The 26,255-nt window shown below is 42.2% G+C and overlaps 1 protein-coding gene across 2 annotated transcripts in view; it reads right to left on the minus strand.

The window, feature by feature from the left end:
• The window catches only part of pold1 (polymerase (DNA directed), delta 1, catalytic subunit), a 234,870-nt gene that overhangs the window by 65,428 nt on the left and 143,187 nt on the right, over window positions 1-26,255 (minus strand). For both annotated transcript variants that reach the window (XM_063063296.1, XM_063063297.1), the window contains exons 18-21: window positions 22,418-22,513; window positions 17,065-17,202; window positions 6,735-6,910; window positions 3,545-3,697 (exon numbers count right to left, since the gene is read on the minus strand). In XM_063063296.1, coding sequence (XP_062919366.1) covers window positions 3,545-3,697; window positions 6,735-6,910; window positions 17,065-17,202; window positions 22,418-22,513 — 563 coding nt within the window. The remainder of the gene's footprint in view (window positions 1-3,544; window positions 3,698-6,734; window positions 6,911-17,064; window positions 17,203-22,417; window positions 22,514-26,255) is intronic.

A 26,255-nucleotide genomic window follows, 5' to 3' on the forward strand; every position in this document is an offset into this window, starting at 1 on the left:
CAGTGAAATGGTAAGCATTGACCAGTATACCACAGAAAATTCCCTCATTCCAGTACCATAGGATCGCTCATGTCAACTCAGGATAGCAGACAAGACTTCATTTTAATATCTGCTCAAAACAAAGGCACAGTGCAGTAATCTTAGGATAATACACTCAAGTTCCAGCAATAGAGAGCATGGCCCCGTTGACCTTAGCCTGATCAATACATGCTCAACACCAAAGAGGTCCCAGCTTCAATCAGATAGTCAGTGCTAAGTTACCTCATCGCATAAGACACAAGAACAGAACTGAACCATTCGGCCCATCAAGTCCGTTCTGCCAACCCTCTCAACCCCATTCTCCTGCTTTCTCCCTGTAACATGTGACACCCTGACTAATCAAGAACCTATCAACCTTTGTTTTAAATATACCCAATGAATTGGCCCTCACAGTCATCTGTGGCAATGAATTCCACAGATCACAACTCCACTCCCAGCTAAAGAAATTCCTCCTCATCTGTGTTCTAAAGATACGTCCTTCTGTTCTGAGGCTCCGTTTTCCAGTTCTGGGCTCTCCTACTACAGGAAATATCCTTGCTATCCACTCTATCCAGGCCTTTCAATATTCAGTAGGATTTAATGAAATTCCCTACTCCCTCTTCATTCTTCTAAACTTCAGAGCTATCAAATGCTTTTCATGCATTAATCCTTTTGTTCCCAGGATCATCACCTGGGATACAACCTTAAAATGTCACCATCCTAGCTAAAGGAGATACTGTAACGGAAACCAGACTTGTACTGCTTCTTGTTATTCAGTGATCTTTGCTGGAGGTGCTTGTGGATGGACATCAGGAGTGAACAGAACTGGATTTTGATGTGTTTCTCAGTAGCCTGGTTGCACTTACCATATAAACTCCTGCATGAATAACAACAGTACAGCAAGGTTCTGGAGTGCTGCCAGTGCATGTGAAGCCAAATCCCAGTAACACCGAACTAAAGTATGGAAGCTCTGACAAAGCAAGGGTTACGACAAGGTCCAGACAAGCATAGTGTGCAGTCAGCCCAGGGAAGGTTTTGAAGAGCATAGTTTCCCTTTGCACTGCAGGGAACTGCAGCCATTTGGCTTTTGGAGACAGGGTAAGAAATGTGAGGGCAGGATTTAAGTCGCACACACCAACTAAAGGACAATACTTTACTAAGTAGTCTGAAAATCTGCCTGAGTAGAGCCACAACAATCTCTTACTCAATGTAAGACCAAGGAGCTGATTATTGACTTCAGGAGGAGGGAACTGGAAGTCCATGCGCCAGTCCTGATCAGGGGATCAGAGGTGGAGAGGGTCAGCAACCTTAAATTCTTCGAAGTTATTATTTCAGAGGACTTACCCTGAGCCCAATACAGAAGTACAATCATGAGGAAAGCACTGCAATACCTCTACTTCCTTAGGATTTGCAAAGAATCGGCATGACATCTAAAACTTTGACAAATTTCAATAGATGTATGGAGGAGAGTAACGTTCACTGGCTGCATCACAGCCTGGTATGGAAAGACCAAAGAAAGCCTTTGAACAGAAAAAAAACCCAAAAAGTAAGGGATACAGCACAGTCCATCACGGTAAAGCGTTCCCTACCACCGAGCACATCTACACAGAGTGTTGTCACAGGGAAGCATCATCATCAGCAACCCCACCACCCAGGACATGCTCTTTTCTCACAGTGGCCATCAGAAAGAAGGTACAGGAGCCTCAGGACTCACACCACAAGGTTCAAGAACAGTTTTACCCCTCAACCATTAGGCTCTTGAACCAAAGATGGTAACTTCACTTGCCCTATCAGTGAAATGCTCACACAACATATATATATATATACACACACACACACACACACACAGTTGCACAAAAAGTTTGTGAACCCTTTGCAATTACCTGGTTATCTACATCAATTACTCATAATATGTCGTCTGATCTTCATCTAAATCACAATAATAAGCCAACACAATCTGCCTAAACTAACAACATACAAACAATAGTCTGTTTCATGTCCTTATTGAACACATTGTTTAATCCAGGCTTGAAAAAGTACATGAACCCTTGTTTTTAATAACTGGTAGGACCTCCTATAGCAGCAATAACCTCCACCAAACGTTTCCTGTAACTGCTGATCGGATTTGCACAACTGCAAAGAGGCATTTTAGAGCATTTCAAATTCATCAATATTTCTGGGATACCTTGCATAACAGCCCTCTTTAGGTCATGCTACAGTATCCCAATTGGATTAAGGTCTGGAGTCTAACCTGGCCATTCCAAAACACAAATTTTCTTCTTTTTAAAACATTCTATTGTTGATTTACTCATGTTTCGGATTATAGTCTTGTTGCATTATCCAACTTCTATTAAACTTCAGGTGATGGACCAAGACCTGACAATCTCCTGTAAACTGTCTTGATACAATTTTGAATTCATTGTTCCCTCAGTGATTGCAATCTGTCCAGACCCTGAGGCAGCAAAGCAGCCCCAAACCATGGTGCTCCTTCCACCATTCTTCACAGTTGAGATGAGGGTTTTGGTGTTGGTGTGCAGTGCCCTTTTTCCCTCCAAACATAGCAAAGTACATTTCTGCCAAAAAGCTCAACTTTTGTTTCATCTGTCCACAGAACATTGTCCCAGAAGCATTGTGGAACATCCAGATGGTCTTTTGCAAACTCAAGAGGTGCAGCAATGTTGTTTTTGGAGTAGTGGTTTCCTCAGTGGTGTCCTTCCATAAACACCACGCTTGTTCAGTGTTTTTCTTATAGTGGTCACATGAACAAAGACTTCAGAATCAGAATCAAGTTTATTATCGCCAGCATGTGACAAGTTCCAGAGATCTCTGCAGGTCCCTTGGGTTTTTTTTTCATCTCCTTCAGGATTCATTGATTGGAACACCTGACTCCAAATAGTTTTTGCAGAAGGCATTACACCACAGGTTCAAGCAACACACATCAAAGTTGCTGGTAAACGCAGCAGGCCAGGCAGCATCTGTAGGAAGAGGTGCTTCTGAAACTAGACTATAATTGTTTAAATAGTGTACTCAGTATTGATGAAAAGGAATACAATTGTTTGTGTTATTAGTTTAGGCAGATTCTGTTTATTATTGTGACTTGAAGATCAAACCACATTTTTTGAGTAATTAATGCTGAAAAACATAATTGCAAAGGGTTCACAAACTTTTTCTTGCAACTATACTTTGATAATAAACTTACTTTGAACTTTGAAGTACTGTCACTTGTCAGCTTGTACTTTCCATTGACTTTTAACATCTGTATTGCCCTGGGTGATTGATCTTGCAAATCTGAACCTACAAGGTTACCAATTGCTCAAAATCTAAAACCACTCGTCAATTTTGTATGAAATTGACATTTCTCTGTACTGACTTCAGAACAGTTTGGTGACGGGTGGCCATGCTGTCCTCGTGCAGAAATGAAATATGTCTGAGGTAAGAGTGCAAGTTTTCAGAGTCCAGTTAATCGGCAACGACACAAGGGGTTTTGAGGGGCATGGAGGGAGTTAGAAATAATCATTCTTTCTACCTTTCTGCCAGCTCCACGTGGGCCTGCTTCCCTGCATACTCATCAGCCGTCCGTGTGAGCTCCTTTGTGATTACCAGCTGAGAGGTATCGATCCGATTACACAGCAAGTCGGAGATAACGTCCTTTGCATGTTCCACAGCTCCTCTTGGATCCCTGTTGGACAATACAAACATTGTCACTGAGGTTTAGGTAGGTAGGCTGCTTCTGACCAACTTTTGGCACATTTGCCACTATGTCACCTTCACCTGACGGTCTCTGCAAGACAGAAAAATTTCTGTTCATCGGCAGGTATGGCAAGGTTAGGAGAAAGAAGCAGCACAAACCCAGAGGCCAGAAGCTGCCTCTCAGGTAGAACACAGAATTCCCAATCTCCTAGAGCAGCAGGTCTCCTCAGAACTTTGCATCTAATTGGAAATGCAAGAGATTCAGCTGGAAATCCAGAGCAAAAACTCAATGCAGGAACTCAACAGGTCAGGCAGCATCTGTGGAAAGGAATAAAGTGTCAATGTTTCGGATGAGACGCTTCATCAGGACAGGAAAAGAAAAGGGCAGAAGCCAGAATAAGAAGGTAAAGGGTGAGGAAGTATCTTTCTGATAATAATATTAAGACGCTAATTTCCAGCATCTGCAAAACCATTTCACTCTGAGCCAACACAACATAATAAGTATGATTCAAAATTCGAATCAAAATGCAACAAATGAGACTGTGCCAGTAGCAGTGAGACCCTGAAGAAGGGTCTCAGCCCAAAACGCCAACTATTTATTCCCCTCCATAGATGTTGTGTGTGTAGTTCTTAACCACACCATTCTTAGGTTGGACCAATAAGCCTCCCCCAACACATGATCAAAATGTATACCGTGGTTGTGGTGAGAGGTAAACCAAACCCATTGCTCAAGGACACCATCCACAGAGTGCAAGGCCATCGTGAGCATGGAAACAATAGAGAAATGACTACTTTGTGGATGAGCACAAATCATACAGGGCAGGACAATAGAATCAAAAGGACCAGGTCAGGCTTCAATTAGTTCATGAATTGTAAGATTAAAAACTAATAAGATTGGTTCCAAACTCTAAAGAGACTTAACAGAGGTAGTGTACCTTAATTATCTCTCTTGGCACTGACTTGAATTTCAAGCAACTTTCTCAATAATCTGGAGCACATTAAATGTTACCCTCTCTGCAGCACACTGGCTTTCACAGATTTAGTAAGAACATAGCACAGTACAGGCCCTTCAGCCCACAATGTTACGCCAATCTTTTAACCTACTCTAAGATCAATGTAACCTTTCTCCCAACATAGCTCTCCAATTCTTTATCATCTGTGCACCTAACTAAGTGTTTTTAAAATTCCCTGCACGTATGCAGCTCTACCACCACCTCCGGCAAGGCATTCTATTCACCCAACACTCTCTGTGTGAAGAACTTACCTCCGACATCCACCTTGTACTTTCCTTCAATCACCTCTTGTACACCTCTATTAAATCACTTCTCAACCTCCTTCACTCCACAGAGAAAACCTCAAACTCACTCAACCTATCCTCATAAGACACGTTCTCTAATCCAGGCAACATGCTGGTAAATTTCCTCTGCACCATCTCTAAATGATCCTTCCTATAATGATGCAACCAGAACTGAATACAATACTCCCAAGTGTGGTCTAACCGGAGTTTTTACAGAATTGCAAAGTTACCTCGCAGCTCCTGAACTCAAATCCTTGACTAATGAAGGCCAACACAATATACATCTGAAAAAGGATCAAATGCTTTTCCTGTGTATGTAACGAATAAACTCTTCCTGGGCTTCCAGCTGGGTACAGGTATCAATTATGACCAATGTTTCGATGACAAACTCAAGCATCATCCCTGAAGAAGATAGCAGAGTTTGTCATCGAAGCTTCAACAACATACATCTTCTTAACAACACTAACAACTTGTGTGGCAATTTTGAGGAATCTATGCACGTGGACACCAAGCCTTTTCTAGATGAGTAAATCCTTCCAAACAGAGACATATAAAGAATAAGGAATATATCAATTTCAGTAACGCATTTGATAAGGTTCCCCATGCAAGGCTCATTCAGAAAGTAATGAGGCATGGGATACAAGGAAACTGCTTTCTGGATCCAGAATTGGCTTGCCCGCAAGAAGACAAAGAGTGGTCGTAGAAGGTTTGTATTCTGCACGGAGGACGCTGATCAGTGGTGTACTGCTGGGGATTTGTTCTGGGACCCCTTTGTGATTTTTATAAATGACCTGGATGAGGAAGTAGAAGGGTGGTAGTAAGTTTGCTGATAACACAAAAGTTAGGGGTGTTGTGGATGGTCTGGAGGGTTGTCGATAGGATGCAGAATTGGGCTGAGAAGTGGCAGATGGAGTTCAACCTAGATAAGGGTGAAGCGTTCATTTTTGTAGGTCAAATTTGAAGACAGAATACAATATTAATGGTAAGACTCTTGGCAATGAGGAGGATCAGCGAGATCTTGGGGTCCACATCCATAGGACACTCAAAGCTGCTGTGTAGGCTGACAGTGTTGTTAAGAAGGCGTATGATGTGTTGGCCTTCATCAACCATGGGAATGAGTTCAAGAGCCGTGAGGTAACGTTCCCTTAGTTAGACTGCACTTGGAGTACTGTGTTCAGCTCTGGTCACCTCATTAAAGGAAGGATGTAGATACTATAGCGAGAGTGCAGAAGAGATTTACAAGGATGTTTCCTGGATTGGAGAGCATGCCTTATGAGAATAGGTTGAGTGAACTTGGCCTTTTCTCCTTGGAGCGGCGGAGGATGAGAGGTGACTTGATAGAGGTGTATAAGATGATGAGAGGCATTGATCATGTGGATAGCCAGAGGCTTTTTCCCAGGGCCGAAATGGCTAACACAAGGGGGCATATTTTTAAAGTGCTTGGAAGCAGGTACAAGGAGGATGTCAGAGGTAAGTTCTTCACACAGACAGTGGTGGGTGCATGGGATGCACTGCTAGCGAAGGTGGTAGAGACGGGTACAATAGGGTCTTTTAAGAGACTCTTAGATAGGTACATGGAGCTTAGAAAAATAGAGGGTTATGCAATAAGGAAATTCTAGGCAGTGTCTAAAATAGGTTACATGGTCGGCACAGCACTGTGGGCCAAAAGGCCTGTAATGTGCTGTAGATTTCTATGTTTCTAATAAAAGTAGTTCCTAATAACATTTACCTTTCAATTAGAATCTTCTGAAGACAGGTGTTGATCAGGTTAGCTACCAATGGACAATTATCTCTTCTGACTGTCTCGATACCCTTGCAATCCATCTTATCGTGGGTGTTTGGGTTGGAGGAGAAGTACAGACCAGCATAACGTTTCTTGTTGATAAGCAGATAAGGGAAATATACCTGAAAGAAAGATTTTTAAGAGTTAGCTATGACTGTCTTTCCAATAAAAGGGCAAGTCAAAATAATTTCCTCTAATGAAGTGGGCAAACATATTTTTCTGCAACAAGATCCATTCGTTGACTCTAATTCCATCTTCTTCCTCAGGCTGAACTAGGGACTTGGATCTGGGGTTCGGGGTCGCAAATAGCTTTGGAGCAATCCTCCCTCCAAGGTGTGGGCATGCATATATCTTTTGCAACTGGAGCACAAAGGGACTTAAACTGCACACAAAAGGTTGCTACCTCGCTGGGATGTTAAATATATTTCACGATCATACACAATCATAATCCCTTTTCCGGTTTCTGATACGGATGGTGTTAACAACTTGGAGTTTGTGATAATTTGTCTGCAGATTTTAGAATTAGCTTATTTATATTGTTTTTATTGAAGAAATTATTCAGTGCGCACGTTCAGAAATTATTCAGTCGTCACTGGCAAAAAGAATTGCACAGCACAAGATTCTGACACACAGTGGTCATTACAAATTAGGAAGATATCATCCTCCTCCAGTCTAGTTCTGCCTGAGCACAGTGAACCTGATGACTTTAAGTCAGGTCCAAATCAGGCCTTTCCATTATTGGTCATGTATACAATTTTTTTTTTATAAAACACAGAGAGCCGTGAGTGTATGGAATATCCTGCCAGGGCAGTCAGAGAGACAGATACATACATTAGGAATATGCAAGAAATCTTAGATTAGCACATAAATGACAGAAAAATAGAAGGTGCCTTTGTAGGAGGGAAGGATTAGATTGACCTCAGAGAAGTTAAAATGTCGGCACAACATCCAGGGCTGAAGGGTCCATACCAGGGTTTCTCAACTGGGGTTCCACGGAACCCTAGGGTTTTACAAGAGATCATTTTTTGAACTTCATGCAACACATGACGCTAGCACTCACAGTGATCGAGCAGCCCCGTTAGCAAACTCGTTAGAGGTCTCTCAGCTGGTATGACCATGTCTATTTGGTTGAGTCCATTCTCAGTTTTTTTTTTATGCGAGATAGGGGAGACCGCTGATAATTGGTGAGCGCTGTATTGCATGGAGGGGAGGACGGTAGGGTGATAATTTGTGAGTGCTGTATTTCATGGATGGGAGGTCTTAAGGCTGATGAGAACCGTGAAGTGCGTTTTCCAAGCATTGAATGGACACGTCCAACTTGGGTTGTGCTGTCAGCCTCTCCCTCCCAAATTACACCCCCCCGCCAACTTTCCCCATAAGCGCCAACAAATGACCTATGGAAGCGAGCAAACTCTACCAGTGTAGTAGAAAACTGGAGGGAAATTTTCATTCTAAAATAAGATTTTTTTGCGCGCTGCGACTCAGCTGCTGGCCTGCCACTTTGCTGTTGTTGTAAACATTGCAAAAGGTGGATCATGTAGGTTAGAAGTGAATTGTATTGTGAAGTTTTTGTATTTTTTACCATTTTCTCATTTAGTTATTCAATTTATTTAGTTAGTTATTTACTTAGTTAATGCCATTTTTATTATGCAACAAAGGACACAATGGACTGGTGATCCAAGTTGTCCTATTCCATTTTGTCTGTGGCAAAACTACATACAAATGCAGCAATGGCTCCAGCAAAATTGAAAAGACACTTAACTATAAATTACAGCCATATGGTATGTAAAAGTGCTGATTATTTTAATCTATTGGAATCTCAAAACAAACAGAGTAAAGCTTTTGTTAATTAAAGTCACAGTCAGTAAAAAAGCATCAGGAAGCAAGTTACTTAGAAGCAGAAATTATTTCCCCAAAAAATAAAAGTCACACTGTTGGTGAGAACCTAATAATGCCAGCACGTAAAATTATAGTGGGCAAAATGCTAGGACAAGATGCAATACAAGAAATTAAAAAGGTTTCACTCTCAAATAGTACAGTAAGTTGGCATATTGATGTCATGTCATATGATGCTGAAGGAGTTCTGTGGGATAAGCTGAAAAAGAACAGCTTCTCTATCCAGGTTGATGAGTCAACAGATTACACCAATAAGTGTCATGTTGTAGCATTTGTAAAATTTGTAAATGATGGTGAAATTCATGAAAACTTTTTCTGTTGCAAACAGCTGCCCGAAACAAGCAAAGGCCAAGATATATTTAATGTTTGGTCTCCATATTTGGAAACAAAAGGCCTGTCTGGAGGAACAGTGTTGGCATCTGTACTGATGGTGCCCCATCAATGGTTGGCTCTATGAGAGGTTTTGTTTCTGTCCGAAAAAAAAATCCTGCTGTTGTCAGAACATACTGCTTGAACATTGCAAATAAAGTTTTATGATATAAATCGTATTAATTAAAATCAATTTACAACTTTTATTTAAATTAAATCTACCAAGCCTACCTTTAGAAAAATAAAAACCTATTTCGGCTTAAGCCAGTTACTTAACAGAAATTTATTATGTTTGCCTTATAAGTTTTTAAAATTTATGGGAGGGAATGAAAGAGATTAAATTCAAGAAAGGCAAGCTAAGCTTAACTGCCTGAATTTTTCAAGAAAGGTTGGCTAAAAATTCATTCTCTACTCACAAACCTGAGAACTTAAAATTATTTCATGGGTTATTTCAAGCCAAAAGGTTGAGAAAGGCTGGTCTATACTGTTCTGTGATCTTTGTATAATAACATTTATAAAATGTGTTTTATTCTATCTTCTGCAACAGGCACCCTACGTCCTGTTTGTACTTCACTCATCTTTACTAACAACATGGTCCCTGTACGCACCCCGCCAGGCCATTCAGTCCATCATGTCATACCAGACCAAAAGGCAAAACTATTCAGGGTACTCTCATATCTTGAGTCCTTGGCTTGATGATCACTACTCATCAAAAGGTGAGTAAATGTGATAAGGGGATCTGCTTCCACCACCTTTTAGGATGGAGTTCCAGACCCCTGAGTGAAAAACATTCTCAACTCCAGTTCTTCTGCTAAAAATTAGTGTATTCTAGTCTTTGACCTCAGCTTAAGAAAATAGGCACATCCTGTTCACCATTTCTACCCTCTGTCTATCTTAATTTTTTTTGAACCTCAATTCATTCAAGAGAAAACAACTAAGTTAATCTTCTCTCAAATCTCCAACTTGGCATTCTCCTTTTACATTTCACCTGGACAATCTCGAGCACCAGTATATCCTTACCCTCTTGATGCGAGTCAGAAAAGTACATAGTCCTCTAGCTGTGGTATCCAGTTAGATTAAATTAGTTTTATTTGTTACCTGTACATCAATACATCAAAACATACAGTAAAGTGCGTCACTTGTGCCAAATCAGCGAGGATATGCTGGGCGCAGCCTACAAGTGTCTCCATGCTTCTGGCGCCAACATAGAATGCCCAAAAGTGACAACCCTCACCCATACATTCTTAGACTGTTGGAGGAAACTGGAGAACCCGGACAGATCCAAAGTCAAGTCAAGTTTATTGTCATTTAACTCTATACATGAGCGCCAGCTAACGAGACAACATTTCTCTGAACCAGGGTGTAAACCACTGTAGTATACACAACACATAATTCACACAATAACTTATGAAAGCAAAGATGAAACCTACAGATGGATTACACATAAACAAATTAAAGTGCATAAATTAAATACAGTAAGGTACAGAACAGATTAATCAGTGGCACTTTGAATGCCTGAGGGAAGAAATTTTCCCATCCTGACCGTTCGTGCTTTTTGGCATCAGATACTCCTGCCTGAGGGTAGAAAGTCAAAGAGAATGCTGGATGGATCGGTGGGATCTTTAATAATACCAACGGCCCTGTGTTCACAGTGCTCTTGATAAATGTCCCCGGTGGAAGACTCCATGATGCTCTCAGCCATTCTCACAGTCCTCTGTAGGGAGTTCTGGTCCGATGCTTGACTGCTCCCATACCAGATGGAGAGGCAACTTGTCAGGATGATCTCAATGGTGCTCCTGTAAAATGCAGTTAAGATGGGGGTTTGGAGCTTTGCTTTCCTCAATCTGTTTAGGAAGTGGAGACGCTGCTGTCTTCTTGTTCAGGGAAGTGATATTAAGGGACCAGGTGAGGTCATCCGTGATGTGAACTCCCAGGAACTTGGTGTACTTAACTCTTGCTATGGAGGAGCCATGTATTTGCAGAGGGGGGTGGTTCATCTGCACCTTCCTGAAGTCCACAATGATTTCCTTGGTCTTCTCCACATTCAAATTTAGGGCTGTTCTTCTCACTCCAAAGCACCAGCCGCTTCACTTCCTCTCTGACTTTCCTGCTCTTTTATTTAGTGCCTTTACTAATATAGTCAAGTATGGAGGACACCTTATTATCGTCTACCTGCTCGGGTCCTTTCAGGGATCTGTGGGTATGCCGTTAAAGAACGTGCTTTGAAAAATTACATCAAGTCATTTGCGATTAACAATTGTGCTGTAACAACTCAGCCCTGAACACTGATTTTACTTTTACTCCTTACTCACTCTGCCCTCTCCTTCACCGCATTTTCAAATGTATTAACACTCAGACTTGAATCTAAGGAAGCAGTGATCCATGGAAACCTGTCTGTGCTCTGACAGAAGAGACTCTGAAGATGCTGGAAACCCAGAGTAACACGCACAAATTACTGCAAGATCTCAGCAGGTCAAACAACATCTATGGAAAGGAATAATCAGTCAATGTTTTGAGCCAAGACCCGTCATTAGTCCCGAAACTTCGACTGTTTCTCTGGTGTTGTCTGACTTGTTGAGTTCCCCCAATATTCTGCGTGTGTTACGAGCTCTGACATTGGCATTTAGGCCAACAAAGGCAAAAAGAGGAAAGTTTTGCATACACAGCACATCTGTCAACACCAAGCTGCTTCACTGTCACAGAGAGACTTTTGATGTGTGAGCACTGTAGTGAAGTGGGAAGTATGGGAGCCAGTTTGCATACTGCATCATTTAACATCAATAAAGTAGCAATTGTTTGGTAGAGGGATAAATATAGAACCCAAGGGAGAACTGCCTTATTCATCTTCCAACAACAGTCATAGAGCACTACAGCACAGAAACAGGCCCTTTGGCCCATCTAGTCCTTGCTGATTCTGTCTAGTCCTGTCAACCCATATCTGGACCATAGCTCTCTATATCCCTCCCATCAAGGCACTTATCCAAACATCTAAGTGTTGAGATTGAACCCACATCCACCACTTCCACTGGAAGCTTGTTCCACACTCTCGCCACCCTCTGAGTGCTTGGTTCCTTTAAACATTTCATCTTTCACCCTTATTGCCATGTGATTGTTCTAATCCACTTCTCTTTGACACATTTTGACATCTGCACATAACCACGGCATCTCCAACAATGCAACACCCTCAGTACTGTACTCGGAGCACTACCATGTTTCTGTCCTCACAACACAGTAGCGTAGCGGTTAGGGTAATCTACTACAGCGCCTGTGACCAGGGTTTAATTCCGCCACCATCTGTGAGTTTACGTTCTCCCTGTAACTATGTGGCTTTCCACTGGTTGCTCCACTTTCCTCACACATTCCAAAGGCATTAGTAGGCTAATTGGTCAGATGGACATAATTGGGTGTCACGGGCTCGTTGGGCCAGGAGGAAATTTTACTGTGATTTATCGTTAACTAAAATAACAAAATAAATAAATCGAAACAGAACTTGAACCCACAACCTTTTGCATTATTTTCAGGTAAACGATGATCTTATAGAGATGCATAAAAATCACGACGGGCATAGATAGGGTTAATACACGTAGTCTCTTTCCCCAAAGAAGGGGGATGCCACAAAGAAGCACCACCCATCAAGGACCCCCAACATTGAGACCATGCTCTCAGCTCGTTGCGGCCATCAGCAGGTGGTACAGGAGCCTTAGGTCCCACACCACTGGGTTCAGGAACAGCCTACAGGCCATCAGGTTCCTGAACCAGTGTGGATAACTTCACTCAGCTCAACTCTGAACTGGTTACACACCTATGGACTCACTTTCAGGCACTCTGCAACTCATGTTCTCAGTATTATTTATTGATGTATTTATTAGTTACTACTTTTTTTTGTATTTGCACAGTTTGTCTTCTTTTGCACTTTGATTGTCAGTTTTTGTGTGCAATTTTCCATTGATTCTATTGTATTTCTTTGTTCTACTGCAAATGCCCACAAGAAAATCAATCTCAGTGTAATATACAGTACTTTGATAATACATTTACTTTGAACTTTGAATAAAGAACCCGAGGGCATAGGTTTAAAGTGAAGGAGGCAAAGTTTAATAGGAACTTGGGGGGGGGGGGGGCAACCTTTTATTTACACAGAGGGTGGTATTCATGTGGAATCAGCTGCCAGAGGAAGTGGTCGAGGCATGTACACATTTAAAAGACATTTGGACAGGTACATGGATAGGAAGAGTTCAGAGGATTATAGGCCAAGCACTGGTAAATGGGACTAACATGGATGAAGCATCTAGGCTGGCATGGATCAGTGGGGCCGAAGAACCTGTTTTGCTGTTGTACAACTCTATGACACTACCAAGTCACCGGTGTCACACACCCAACTGCAACTATTTCTAAACACAAAAAAGTGCCTAAATTATCACTAAAGTATAAACTGGGATTTGGGTTTAGCAAAAGACAACAGGAACAAAAATTCACAAGTAAACTGAATTATTTCTCTCACTTAATCCTACACTCAAGATTCACGGTATTGATTTCCAAAACAAGGAGACTGGCTCTGTAAACAAGATGGGCAGAATGTACCTTCATTCAGGAATTTAGAAGAATAAAGATGATGAAGGTTCCTTTCCATAGATGCTGCCTGACTTTCCAGGCATTTACAGTTGCTCACTACCCTTCAACTTTGCAGCAGGAACACAGACATCAGATGAAAAGTTGTCAATGTGATTCCAAAATGAGGAAGAATCTTTGCTCTAAGGCTTGTGGATCTTTGGAATTCTCTACCCGGACACATGTAGACTGTGAGCCATACGGCATATTCAAAGCTGGGACAGATACATCAGTGTAAAGTACAGTACATTTATGGTAGGAATGAGCAACTGAAGTCTCCTCATGGACCACTCCTACCTGTAGTTGGGAAAAGCACACAATGTTTACCGTAAAATGCACTTTTTGATATATGCATACAAAGTTTAAAAAAAAAATCATCAGAATGAGGTTCATTTTCTTGAGGGCATTTTCAGGAAAATAAAGAAATAGGATAGAGTTTATGAAAAGCCATACATTAAAAAAGACTAACAACCAATGTGCAAAAGACGACAAATTGCGCAAATAAAATAAATAAATAAATCTGCCAACATAGAGTTGTAAAGAGTCCTTGAAAGTGAGTGTGTAGGTTGTGGAATCAGTTCAGAGTTGTGGTGAGTGAAGTTCTCCACACTAGCTGAGTAGCCTGATGGTTGCAGATAGTTAAACACAAGTATCTAATTTTACAGCTTTCAGCTTCTTTCATGATCAATTTATTTTAAATAAGCAAAATGACTTCAAATATTAAATAATCAATGGTTTTATTAAACAACTTCATGCTTGCAAAACAACTGAACGTTACAGGAAAAATGGAAGATCAGGTTATTACGTAAATGGTAAAACAATGCAGCATGCTGCTGTACAGAGGGACTTGGGAGTGCTTACGCATGAATCACAAGAGGCTGGTTTGCATGTGCAGCCCACCATCAAGAAGGCAAATGGACTGTTGGCCTTCATTACTAGACGTACTGAATTTAAGAGCACAAAGGTTATGCTGCAACTGTGAGACCACAGGTGGACTACTGTGTGCAGTTCTGGTCTCCTTACTTGAGGAAGGCTATACAGATTTTTGCATAGTAGGGGAATTCAGGGTTATGGGTAAAAGGCAGGTAAGTGGAGATGAGTCCATGGTCAGATCAGCCATGATCTTATTGAATGGCGGAGGAAGCTTGACGGGCTAGATGGCCGACTCCTGCTCTTATTTCTTACGTTTAAGCTATTCGGACAAAACTGCTCTAAGATAGATAGATACTTTATTGACCTCAAAGGAAATTAGAGTGACACAGAAGTATTACAAGTGCCCAGATATAAATATTAGAAGAAAAGTAGAAAGAATAAAAAATAAGTTACCACCAACAGTCTAAGAAGAGGGAGTCATCACTTCCCCAGGTACAAGTTGACTCATTAAAGAGCCTAATAGCCAAGGGTAAGAGTGACCTCATATATTGCTCTTTGGAGCAGCTCAGTTGCCTTAGTCTATTACTAAAAATGTTCTTCTGTTCAGCCAAGGTGGCATGCAGAGGATGAGAAACATTGTCCAGAGTTACCAGGATTTTCTGTAGGGTCCTTTGTTCTACCACAGCCTCCAGTGTGTCCAGTTTGACTCCTATAACAGAGCCAGACTTTCTAATCAGTTTATTGAGCCTTTTGATATCACCCATGTTGATGCCATTGCCTCAGCACACCACCACATAGAAGATTGTACCGGTGACAACAGATTAGTAGAGCATGTGAAGGAAAAGCCTGCATACTCAAAAGGACCTCAGTTTCCTCAGGAAGTAGAGGAGACTCTGGCCCTTCTTGTACACAGCCTCTGTGTTGGTGCTCCACTCAAGTCTGTCATCCAGGTGCACCCCCAGGTACTTGTAGGTCCCCACAACATCCACGTCTTCACCATCAGTAGTAACAGGGAGCAGTGCAGGCTTAGTCTTCCTAAAGTCCATCACCATCTCCTTTGTCTCACTGATGTTGAGCTGCAGATGATTCAGCTTGCACTATTTGACAAAGTCCTCCACCAGGACCATTATTTCATCCTCCCATCCTCCCTTTATATACTCAACTATTGTTGAGTCATCAGAGAATTGCTGCAGATTATATGTTGTATCTAAAGTCTGAGGTATACAGGGTAAACAGGAAGGAAACCAATACAGTCCCCTGTGCGGCCCCAGTGCTGCTTATAGCCATGTCTGACACACAGCTCTGAAGCCGCATAAACCCTAGTCTGCCGGTCAAGTAGTCCATTATCCAGGATACAATGGAAGTGCCAATCTACATTCAACAGAGCTTTTACCCCAGCAATGAGGGCTACATGGTATTGAAGGCACTTGAAAAATCAAAAAATCATGATCCTCACAGTGCTGCCCTGCTTATCCAAATGGGAGTAGGCTCTGTTCTACAGGTATATGACAGCATGGTCGACTCCAATGTGCTCCTGGTAGGCAAATTGCAGGGGATCGAGGGCGAAGGACAGCAATCACAATTTCAAACTAAGTTATATTTCTGTATGTCACCAAAGACTCTGGCAAGTTTTTACAGGTGTACCGTGGAGGGCATTTTGACTGGCTGCACCACCCGCCTGGAAGAGGCACTGCCCCGGATTAAAAAAAGCTGCAGAGGGTTGTAAACTCAGCCAGCTCCACCATGGGCACCAGCCTCCCCAGTATCCAGGACATCTTCAAAAGGTGATGCCTCAGAACAGCAGCACCCATCATTAGGGACCTCCATCACCCAGGACATACTCTCTTCTTACTTTCATCCGAGGGAGGTGGTACAGGAGCTTGAAGACTCACACTCAACCTTTTAGAAACAGCCTCTTCCCCTCTGCCAATATATATTTATATTTCTCATTGTAGTTTATAGCCTTTTTGTGTATCGCACTGTACTGCTGCCACAAAACAAATTTCAACGACATATATTCATGATATTAAACGGGATATGGATTCTGAAGTTAGTAACAAGCAGAACTCAAACGTAAATTCTGTTCGTGAAATGTGGATGCTGCTGGCAAGGTCAAAGTTTACTGGTCATCCCCAACTACCATTAAAAAGAAATGGCAGCAAACTTCTTGCACAACAGAACAAGGGGGCCGAATGGCCCACACTTACTTCTCTTTCACATATTCTTCCAGTGAGGCTACACCCAGGGCTGTTGGGAAAGGGACTTCTAAGACTTACATTAAAAAAAAATGAAGTGACGATTTAATGACAATTAAAGATGACTTGCGACTAGGTGACATTCTCATGCCACCTGCTCACCTTGCCCACATTGGGAGGCAGAAGTTACAGGTCTGGAATCCAAAGGGTTGGAACTATCAGAGTAGTTTCCAAATTGCATGCTTCTAATTCTGTGAGAGGGGGCATAATTGTATAAGCACACAGTTCTTCCTTTACTTCATTTCAATCACAATACACTCAAAAGTTTTCCAACCCACCTTTTCAAACTCAAGTTTAATAGGAGGAACGAAGTGACTTGAGACCCATTCAGCTGCCTCACGACCCAATGCCATGCTTTCTTCCACCGTCTGTGTTCCCAGTTTACACATTACAGAGTCGGTGTCACCATAAATAACCTAGTGAGGAGGTAACAGGACAAGGATAAGACATTGCTAAGGTCATTTGATTGTACAGAAAAGACAATATATGAAGAAACAGTATGCTTAGCCACAATTATAAAGAGTGTTCTGTACCCTTCATCTGTACAAGTAGATAAAGCTGACATAGAGAGCAGAACCAGTTCATCAGGCTCCGGAACCAGAGGGGATAACTTCACTTGCCCCATCACTGAACTGTTCCCACAACCTATCAACTCAATTTCAAGGACTCCCCATCTCATGTTCCCGATATTTTTTTCTGTATTTGCAGTTTGCTGTCTTTTGCACACTGGCTATGCGGTCTTTTATTGATTCTATTATGGTATTGGATTTTTGATTATGGTCTCAAGACAATGAATTTCAGGGTTGTATATTGTGAGATATATGTACTTTGATAATAAATATATTTGAACTGTGAACTTTGAAAAGGAAATGGTCCTAGAAACAATTAAAATCAAGCTACACAAACAGAAGATATGGGTTAATAAATTGTGAGCATGCTCCGTTGGCACTGGTAGTACGTTGACAATTGTAGGCTGCTACCAGCACTACCTTTGACTATATTGGTATTTGATGCAAACAACGCATTTCACAGTATGTTTTGATGTACGTGTGACAAATAAAGCCTTTAATAAGCTGGATGTGATAACCTTGAGTTGCAAGACTATTATCTAAAGGATTTTATTCTGGCCACTCCATACTCTGTCATAAAGCATCACACACTAAATCAGAAATGGTCACTACTCCAACTCAACAGCCTCTACGAGGCCAACCAAAGGTCTTTTTTACAATCGCAAGACACTGCTGGATATCAAGAACTTCAGGTCCTGCAGGTCCACCCCATTGGCAGAGAGGTTGCACTTGGTGCAGACTGCATTGCTGCCTGCTACAGGAAAAGTGCGGAGTCAGTGCACGAAGGCAGCGTGCAGTCTCAACAGCAACTAATTGACTTGGATGTGTTGGACAAGATTCTGTTGGACATTGGCAAGTCCAGCTCACTGGTTTATTGGTGGGCCCAACAGCAAGGTAGCTGCATGGCCTTGGTTTTAACACAAACTAAGCCTCAGGACGTGGTGTAGCCCACTGGCAACTGGTCAGGAAAGAGGTGTGGAGTCTGTGCCCGGAGGCAGTGTGGTGTGGCATCCACACTGGCGTCAGTGCTGCCTTCCAGTGTTTGCTTGACAGAAGGCGAGCTGGATTGCATTAGTCTGTAGACCGCTGCGGGCTTGTTCTTGCCAACAACATTCATGGACTCAAGGACTTGGGTCATATTATTTTTTTGGTGTGACTGTACATTTACTGCCAGCTTGTATGTACTGCGCAACACTGTTGGCATTGCATTTTGGATCATGGCCCCGAAGGAATGCAGTTTGGTTTGGCTTGTCTGTATTCATGGGTTACTCATGTATGGTTGGATGACAATTAAACTTGAACCTGATTTAACATAGAACATTACATTGCAGTACAAGCCCTTCAATGTTGCACCGACCTTTTAACCTACTCCTGGATTCCTCTAATCTTCCTTCCTACATAACCCTCCATTTTTCTTCCATCCATATTCCGTCCAAGTTTTTAAGTGCCCCTAATGTATCTGCCTCTAGCACCATCCTCAGGAGCATGTTCCACGCAGCCACCACTGTGTTAAAAACCTACCTATGTCACTGCCTATACTTTCCTCCAATCATCTTAATATTATGCCCTCTCGTATTAGTCATTGCCAACTGGGAAAAGGCTGCTGGCTGTCTACTCTGTTTCTGCCTCTATCACCTTACAAGCCTACATCAAGTCAGCTCTCCCAGCATGCTCAACCTTTCCTCAGAAGACACGTTCTCTAATCCTTGCAGTATCGTGGTAAATCTCTTCTGTACCTCCCTCCCTAAAGCTTCCACATAATGAGGCAGCCAGAAATGAACACAATACTCCAAGTGTTGTCTAACCGGACCTTTATAGAGCAACACCATTACTCGCGGCTCTTGACTTCTGGTTTAAGGTGGCGCTACTGAAGTTGGACGACAGCTTACTGGTGGTTCATAAGGCAAGCAATACAACTAAACACTTTTTCTGTGGTAAATTGTAGTAAATTATCACCACAAACAATGAAGAGGCAAGCAAAGGAGAGGCTGACTCGAGGGTCAAGGCGTATAGGTGTGATGCAGTCAGAGCGTGGTATGTTCAAGAAGTGGTCTGGGCACGTGTGAGAAGTGGTTGGTAAGTTGATGGAGAAGATCCTAAGAGGCAGGATTTATGAATATTTGGAGAGGCATAATATGATTAGGAATAGTCAGCATGGCTTTGTGAAAGGCAGGTCATGCCTTACGAGCCTGATTGGATTTTTTGAGGATGTGACTAAACACATTGATGAAGGTAGAGCAGTAGATGTAGCGTTTATAGATTTCAGTAAGGTATTTGATAAGGTACCTCACACGCAAGGCTTATTGAGAAAGTAAGGAGGCATAGGATCCAAGAGGACCTTGCTTTGTGGATCCAGAATTGACTTGTCCACAGAAGGCAAAGAGTGGTTGTAGATGGGTCATATTCTGCATACAGGTTGGTGACCAGTGGTGTGCCTCAGGGATCTGTTCTGGGACCCTTCTCTTCGTGATTTTTATAAATGGATGAGGAAGTGGAGGGATGGGTTAGAAAATTTGCTGATGACACAAAGGTTGGGGGTGTTGTGGATACAGTGAAGGGCTGTCAGAGGTTATAGCAGGACATCAATAGGATGCAAAACTAGACTGAGAAGTGGCAGATAGAGTTTAACCCAGTTAAGTGTGAGGTGGTTCATTTTGGTAGGTCAAATATGATGGTAGAATATAGTATTAATAGTAAGACACTTGGTAGTGAGGAGGATCAGAGGGATCTTGGAGCTCGAGTCCGTAGGAACTCAAAGCTGCTGCGCAGGTTGACTGTGTGGTTAAGAAGGCATACAGTGTATTGGCCTTCATCTACTGTAGATTGAGTTCAAGAGCCGAGAGGTAATGTTACCGCTATATAGAACCCTTGTCAGACTCCAATGGAGTACTGCTCAGTTCTGATCACCTCACTACAGGAAGGATGTGGAAACTATAGAAAAGGTGCACAGGAGATTTACAAGGATATTGCCTGGATTGGGGAGCATGCCTTATGAGAATAGGCTAAGTGAACTTGGCCTTTTTTCCTTGGAGCGGCAGAGGATGAGAGGTGACTTGATAGAGGTGTACAAGATGATGAGAGGCATTGATCATGTGGATAGCCAGAGGCCTTTTCCCAGGGCTGAAATGGCTAACACGAGGGGGCACAGTTTTAAGGTGCTTGGAAGTAGGTACAGGGATTGCAGGGTTAAATTGGTTTTTTTTTACTTTATTTTTTGTTTTAAAAACACAGAGTGCTGAGTGCATGGAATGGGCTGCCAGTGACGGTGGTGGAGGCGAATACAATAGGGTCTTTTAAGAGACTCTTGGATAAGTACATGGAGCTTAGAAAGATAGAGGGCTACAGATAACCCTAGGTAATTTCTAAAGCAAGTACATGTTCGGCACAGCATTGTGGGCTGAAGGACCTGTATTGTACTGCAAGCTTTCTATGTTCTATGACATGGAGTTGGAGTTGGAGATGGAGTTAGAGCAGAGGAGTTTCGGAGCCCATCCATCTAAACCGTGAGCGAAGTTGGATCAAGCTAAGCGCCAAGCTGATTTGGAAAGCTGAAGTACAGGTAGGTTCAGAGCAAATTGCTGTCACAGGGCCTGGGTCCTAGTGCAGGGCACAACCCGATGTTTGGATGATTTAAACGTCGGGCCAGATAGACTGAAAAAGCAGAGTGTTGGGACCAGAGGTCTCCTACATAGCCTTCCAGTTTTCTTTCATCCATCTCCCTATCTAAGTCTCTTAAATATCCCTAATATGTCTGCCTCTACCACCACCACTGGTAGTGTGTACCACGCACCCACCACTCTCCATGTAAACAAAATCTACCTCTGACATTCTTCCTAAATATTCCTCCAATCCGTTGAAAATTATGCCTCCTTTTTTTTAAAATAGGCATCCATTAGTCTTGTGAGACCATGGATTTGTGCCTTGGAAGGTTTCCAGGGCGCAGGTCTGAGTAAGGTTGTATGGAAGACTGGCAGTTGCCCATGCTGCAAGTCTCCCCTCTCCATGCCACCGATGTTGCCCAAGGGAAGGGCACTAGGGCTGATAGAGCTTGGCACCGGTGTCGTCGCAGAGCAATGTGTAGTTAAGTGCCTTGCTCAAGGACACAACATGCTACCTCAGGTGAGGCTCAAACTAGCAACCTTCAGGTCACTAGACTGACGCCTGAACCACTTGGCCATGTGCCAACACCACGTGCCCCTTTGTAATAGCCATATCCACCCCGGTTCTCCACTCCAGTTAAGCCTCTTCAATTTGAGGGGTCCTTGGATGTTAATATACCACATTGTGCTTATCTGTCTATGGACCCAATAATTCAAAGACTAGATAGTATACCTAATTTGATTATCCTAGGCTAACAGATTGAGGAGGTTAGTGACTTTTAAACTTTGTAAGATTAAGAATGGGCTTGTTTTTAATATACTGTACACACTCAGTGGCCACTTTATTATGTATACCTGCTCACTAATCAGTCAATCAAGTGTAAGCAACTCAATGTATAAAAGCATGCAGACATGGTCAAGAGAATCAGTTGTTGTTCAGACCGAACAGTGAAATGGGGAAGAAATGTGTTCTAAATGACTGATGGAGGAATGATTGTTGGTGCCAGATGGGGTGGTCTGACCATCTCAGAAACTGCACTCCTGGGATTTTCATACACAGTCTCTGGAGAGTATAGAGAATGGTACAAAAAACAAACAAAAAAAATCCAGTGAGTGGCAGTTCTGTGGGCAAAAAACACCTTGTTAATGAGAAGTCAGAGGAGAATGGCCAGACTGGTTCAACCTGACAGGAAAGTGACAGTAACTCAAATAACCACAAGTTACAACGGTGGTGTGCAGAGCAGCATCTCTGAGTGCACATGTTGAACCTTGAAATGGATGGGCTACAGCAGAAGACCACACCCTGTTCCACTCCTGTACATAATAATGTGGCCACTGAGTATATGTCAGTGATAATAAATCCGATTCTGAATCCTGATGGTTCTTCTTTCCTTAGTATAAAGGAAGTTTCTGGAACTCTTGTAGCTCAGTGTTTGCCTTCAGTAAAATAGACCAGACCCTACCTTTGCATCTGCTTTGTAACCATTTGCGATGGTGTACCTAGATTCAACCAGCTGTTTCGTTTTCTCAATCATCTGTCGCCCGAATCCAGTGACACTCTGTGGAAAAAGTTAAAACCCCAGCTTAAAATTTCTCATAGTAAAAAGAGTAAAAAGTAAGACTTTCAGTGCTGCAAAAGGAAAAAGAAAAACAGATAAGAAATGTGCAAGTTTTTTTTTTAATTATGAACCACGGGGCAAGGACTCTGCAACAGTTTTTGCAGACCGCTGAGAGAATCATCTCTCTCCCTGCCTGACAACCCCCCCCCCCACCTCATACAGGAGAAGCACTGCATTTGCAGAGCCCTCATCATTGTCAAGGATCCCTCCCATCCGTCCTATAATCTCTTTGACCTCCTACCTTCAGGCAGAAGGTACCACAGAAGAAGAACAAGGACTGTGGGTCTGGGTAACAGTTTCTTACCCCAGGCTGTGAGGCTTCTGAACACCCTGTTACCACCCAGTAAGCACTATTTATGACAGTGCCAGTAAGAGTAATAATGTTATATATTTAACTATATGTCATATATGCACTTTAAATCAACATGTATAACTACAGAATAGATTTTTTCTTAATCTTTTAATATGATTGCTGTATGTGATATATATACTTTGATTTGCACCTTTGTCCCTGAGGAACATTATTTCACTTAACTGCATACAATACTGTTCAAAAGTCTTAGGCATATGTATGTATATAGCTAGCGTGCCCAAGACTTCTGCACAGAACTGCAGTAACTTTAAGTATTGCACTGTACTGCTGCTGCATATAGAAACAAATTTCATGACACATGTGAGTGATGATAAATCTGATTCTGCTATGGGTCTCTATCATTGACTGAGAGTTGGAAGGGCGCAGGAAGCACCAGAGAGATGCTCTGTAATGATCAACGCACAAATTTTTTGCAATCAAATGACCCTGCCTGGTGTCTCAAGGCTGGCTCTGATCTGCCCCGTGCCAATCTCCTGGGGCACCTTCTCTGCCATCCGTCCCACACCAGTCTTGTGGCGCTCAGCTCTCACCATTCCCAATATCCTTTGCTCCCGCCATATTTACAAACTCTGTGTCCACTCCACGTTGACAAAAACAGTACTGTGCAGAGGTCTTAGGCACCCTAGTTGTATATATGTGCCCGAGACTTTTGCAGAGCACTCAATGTGTTGCATATGCACCTTATATCAACTTGTACGTCTATAGATTAGGTTTCGTTAATCTTTTAAAACTATTGCTGTATGAGATACATGTAGTTTGTTTTGTACCTTTTGTCACCGAGGAACTCTGTTTCGTTTAGCTGTGTACATGTGCATGGTTCAATTATAATAATCTTGAATTCAGCAGGGCGGGTTGAAGAATGAAGCAAAACCTTACGTCAGATAGCAGCACTCACCGAAACCACTCACAGGTCAGACGTATTTTAGATAGTGTGAAGAATTTGCCATCATTTTCCAAGAACATTGGAGGTTAATGAGAAATTTTACTGGGGGGGGGGGTTGGTTAAAATTATTAGGGCTTTTAAACGTAAATAAACTTTCATACATGAAGAGAAACAAGGGCCAATAACAAAACAAATCAAAGGTTTGGCAACACAGCCAAAGTGTTGGAGGAACTGAGCAGGCCAGGCAGCCTCATGGGAAAGAGTAACAGTCGATATTTCTGGCTGAGACGTCCCGATGAAGGGTCTCGGCCCGAAATATCGACTGTTTACTCTTTTCCATAGACAGGCACCTTTTTAAAGACACCCCACCCATTAGTCGTGCCCTCTTCCTGAATCTGGAAAGTAACAACAAACAGGTCACAGCACAGAATGTCCAGGAGCACGCAAGTACAAACAAAGCTGTCTATGCTGCGTGTTAGCCCAGCGTAGTGGACACCAACCTTTTTAAGCCCAAGATCCTCTACCTCGACCTTAGTGAAAGGCAAGATCTACCTACTAAATTGTTTAGAGAAAAAACAGCTCAGATTACACTTCCAATCTGAGGCTTTTTATTTGGGCTAATTGTATTTGAATTACACAAAATACTTTTGTCAAACTTCCAAATTAATTCAAACAAGAAAACACTAACAAGCATATCAAACAGGCCATAGCTATCTTTCTTTAAGAATATTACAATACTTCACACTTTTAATTCTAAGTTTCATTATTTAATTTTATTTCAACACAAAAAATAAATGAATAAAACTTGACTGTTGCACTCAGTGTGATGACTGACGCTGAATACTTTCTGCTAGTTCCCTGAAATTTGGCTCATAACTACAGACAGCCAGTCTGAGACAGTCCGTGAGGTGTAAGACAGCTCCTGTGCTTAGATTTAATAATTTCCATCTGTAAAAATGCAATTTCACATAGATAAGTTGACCCGAAGTAGGCACTGATTTTTAGTGCTATAAAACCAATGCGCACACCGCGCATTGCTGGGGCCCCATGAGTAGTAATTGCCACCAGTTTATGAATGGGGATGTCATTTTCACAGACATATTTTTTTAAACTCATTGTAAATATCTTCACCTCTCGTTCTCTCCTTTAATTGCAAAAGAGTAAGGAAGTCCTCCTTTGTTGTAAAATCCTGGAAAGCCATTCTGATAATTACAAGAAGCTGAGCTGTTTGCATTACATCCAGGGATTCATCAAACTGTAGTGAAAAATATTCACAGAGTGACAAGTCAATCCACACCCTCTGACAGTGACTCTACCCTCCTTGTCACTGTTGCAGGGCCAAGCGGTATATTATGTATTGCGGTTATGAGACCGTTTTTGTTTTTAAAGTCATTAAAAAACATTCTCTGCGGTAATGGCCATTGCTTCCTTGAATAAATCGCCATCTGTAAAAGGCTTCTTGTGTTTAGCCAAAAGGTGACTTACACAAAATGATGCTTCAACAGCAGCCTTATTTTGAGCAGCATGTTTTGTGAAAAACGATTGCTGGGCCTTCAACCCCGATTACAGCTCCTCAACTTTCCTGGCACGAATTGCACTCTTTGGGGGGTGGGTGTCTTTAAATTTCTGGTAGTTGGTGTTGTGGTGCCGCTCCAGATTCCCTCTTTTAGTCAGTGCTTGTCTTTCACCAAGGTAAATAGAAATTCCTCTTCCCATTCTGGATGGAATTTGTACGTTTTCGCCTTCTTTCATGAAGCCTCCGCTATGCTATCAGGATATCACGAGCAATTGTCGATTGCATCGCCTCTGATCTGAGCCGACATTTACAGGCCAGGTGACACCTAATTAATTAGCAGGTTTATTTCAGCTTTTTTCTTAAAGGTGTGCTGGGTGCGTTCCAACTACCGCTGCACCGCTACGTTCTTCGCAGCAATGTATCGGTCCACGGCTTGGAGGTTGGGGACCACTGCCATATATTGATGTTTGCAACAGTCTGTACTCTTATTTAATCTAATTGGTCACTTTGATGCAGCACAGGCTACGCTGAAAACACAGTGCATGGCGGGGGAGCTACACACATGTGCACTGGGCAGAAAGAACGGAACTAAAACGCCACAACCCAGAAACAATCTCTCTTTACAAACAGCTTTCAGTAGCGAAAGTATTGCTATATTACCATTATCCTAATTAGTATTACTTATTTTTATAATGTTCATATTACAACAGTATTTGTATATTTATTTTTGATTTTTTTTCGGGATCTAATGGGAAAGTCTCAAAGATCGACCGGTCGACAGGTTGGCGACCACTAGCCTAGCATGGGTACACCCAAAAAGCATATCATCAGCATTGCCAGACAATGATAATGAGAATTATGGGGCTACCTGGAGGTGGAGTGCGGGGGGGAGGGAATGAAATTACTTGTG

Source organism: Mobula hypostoma, chromosome 11 (assembly GCF_963921235.1).
Source record: "Mobula hypostoma chromosome 11, sMobHyp1.1, whole genome shotgun sequence".
NCBI lineage: Eukaryota > Metazoa > Chordata > Chondrichthyes > Myliobatiformes > Myliobatidae > Mobula > Mobula hypostoma.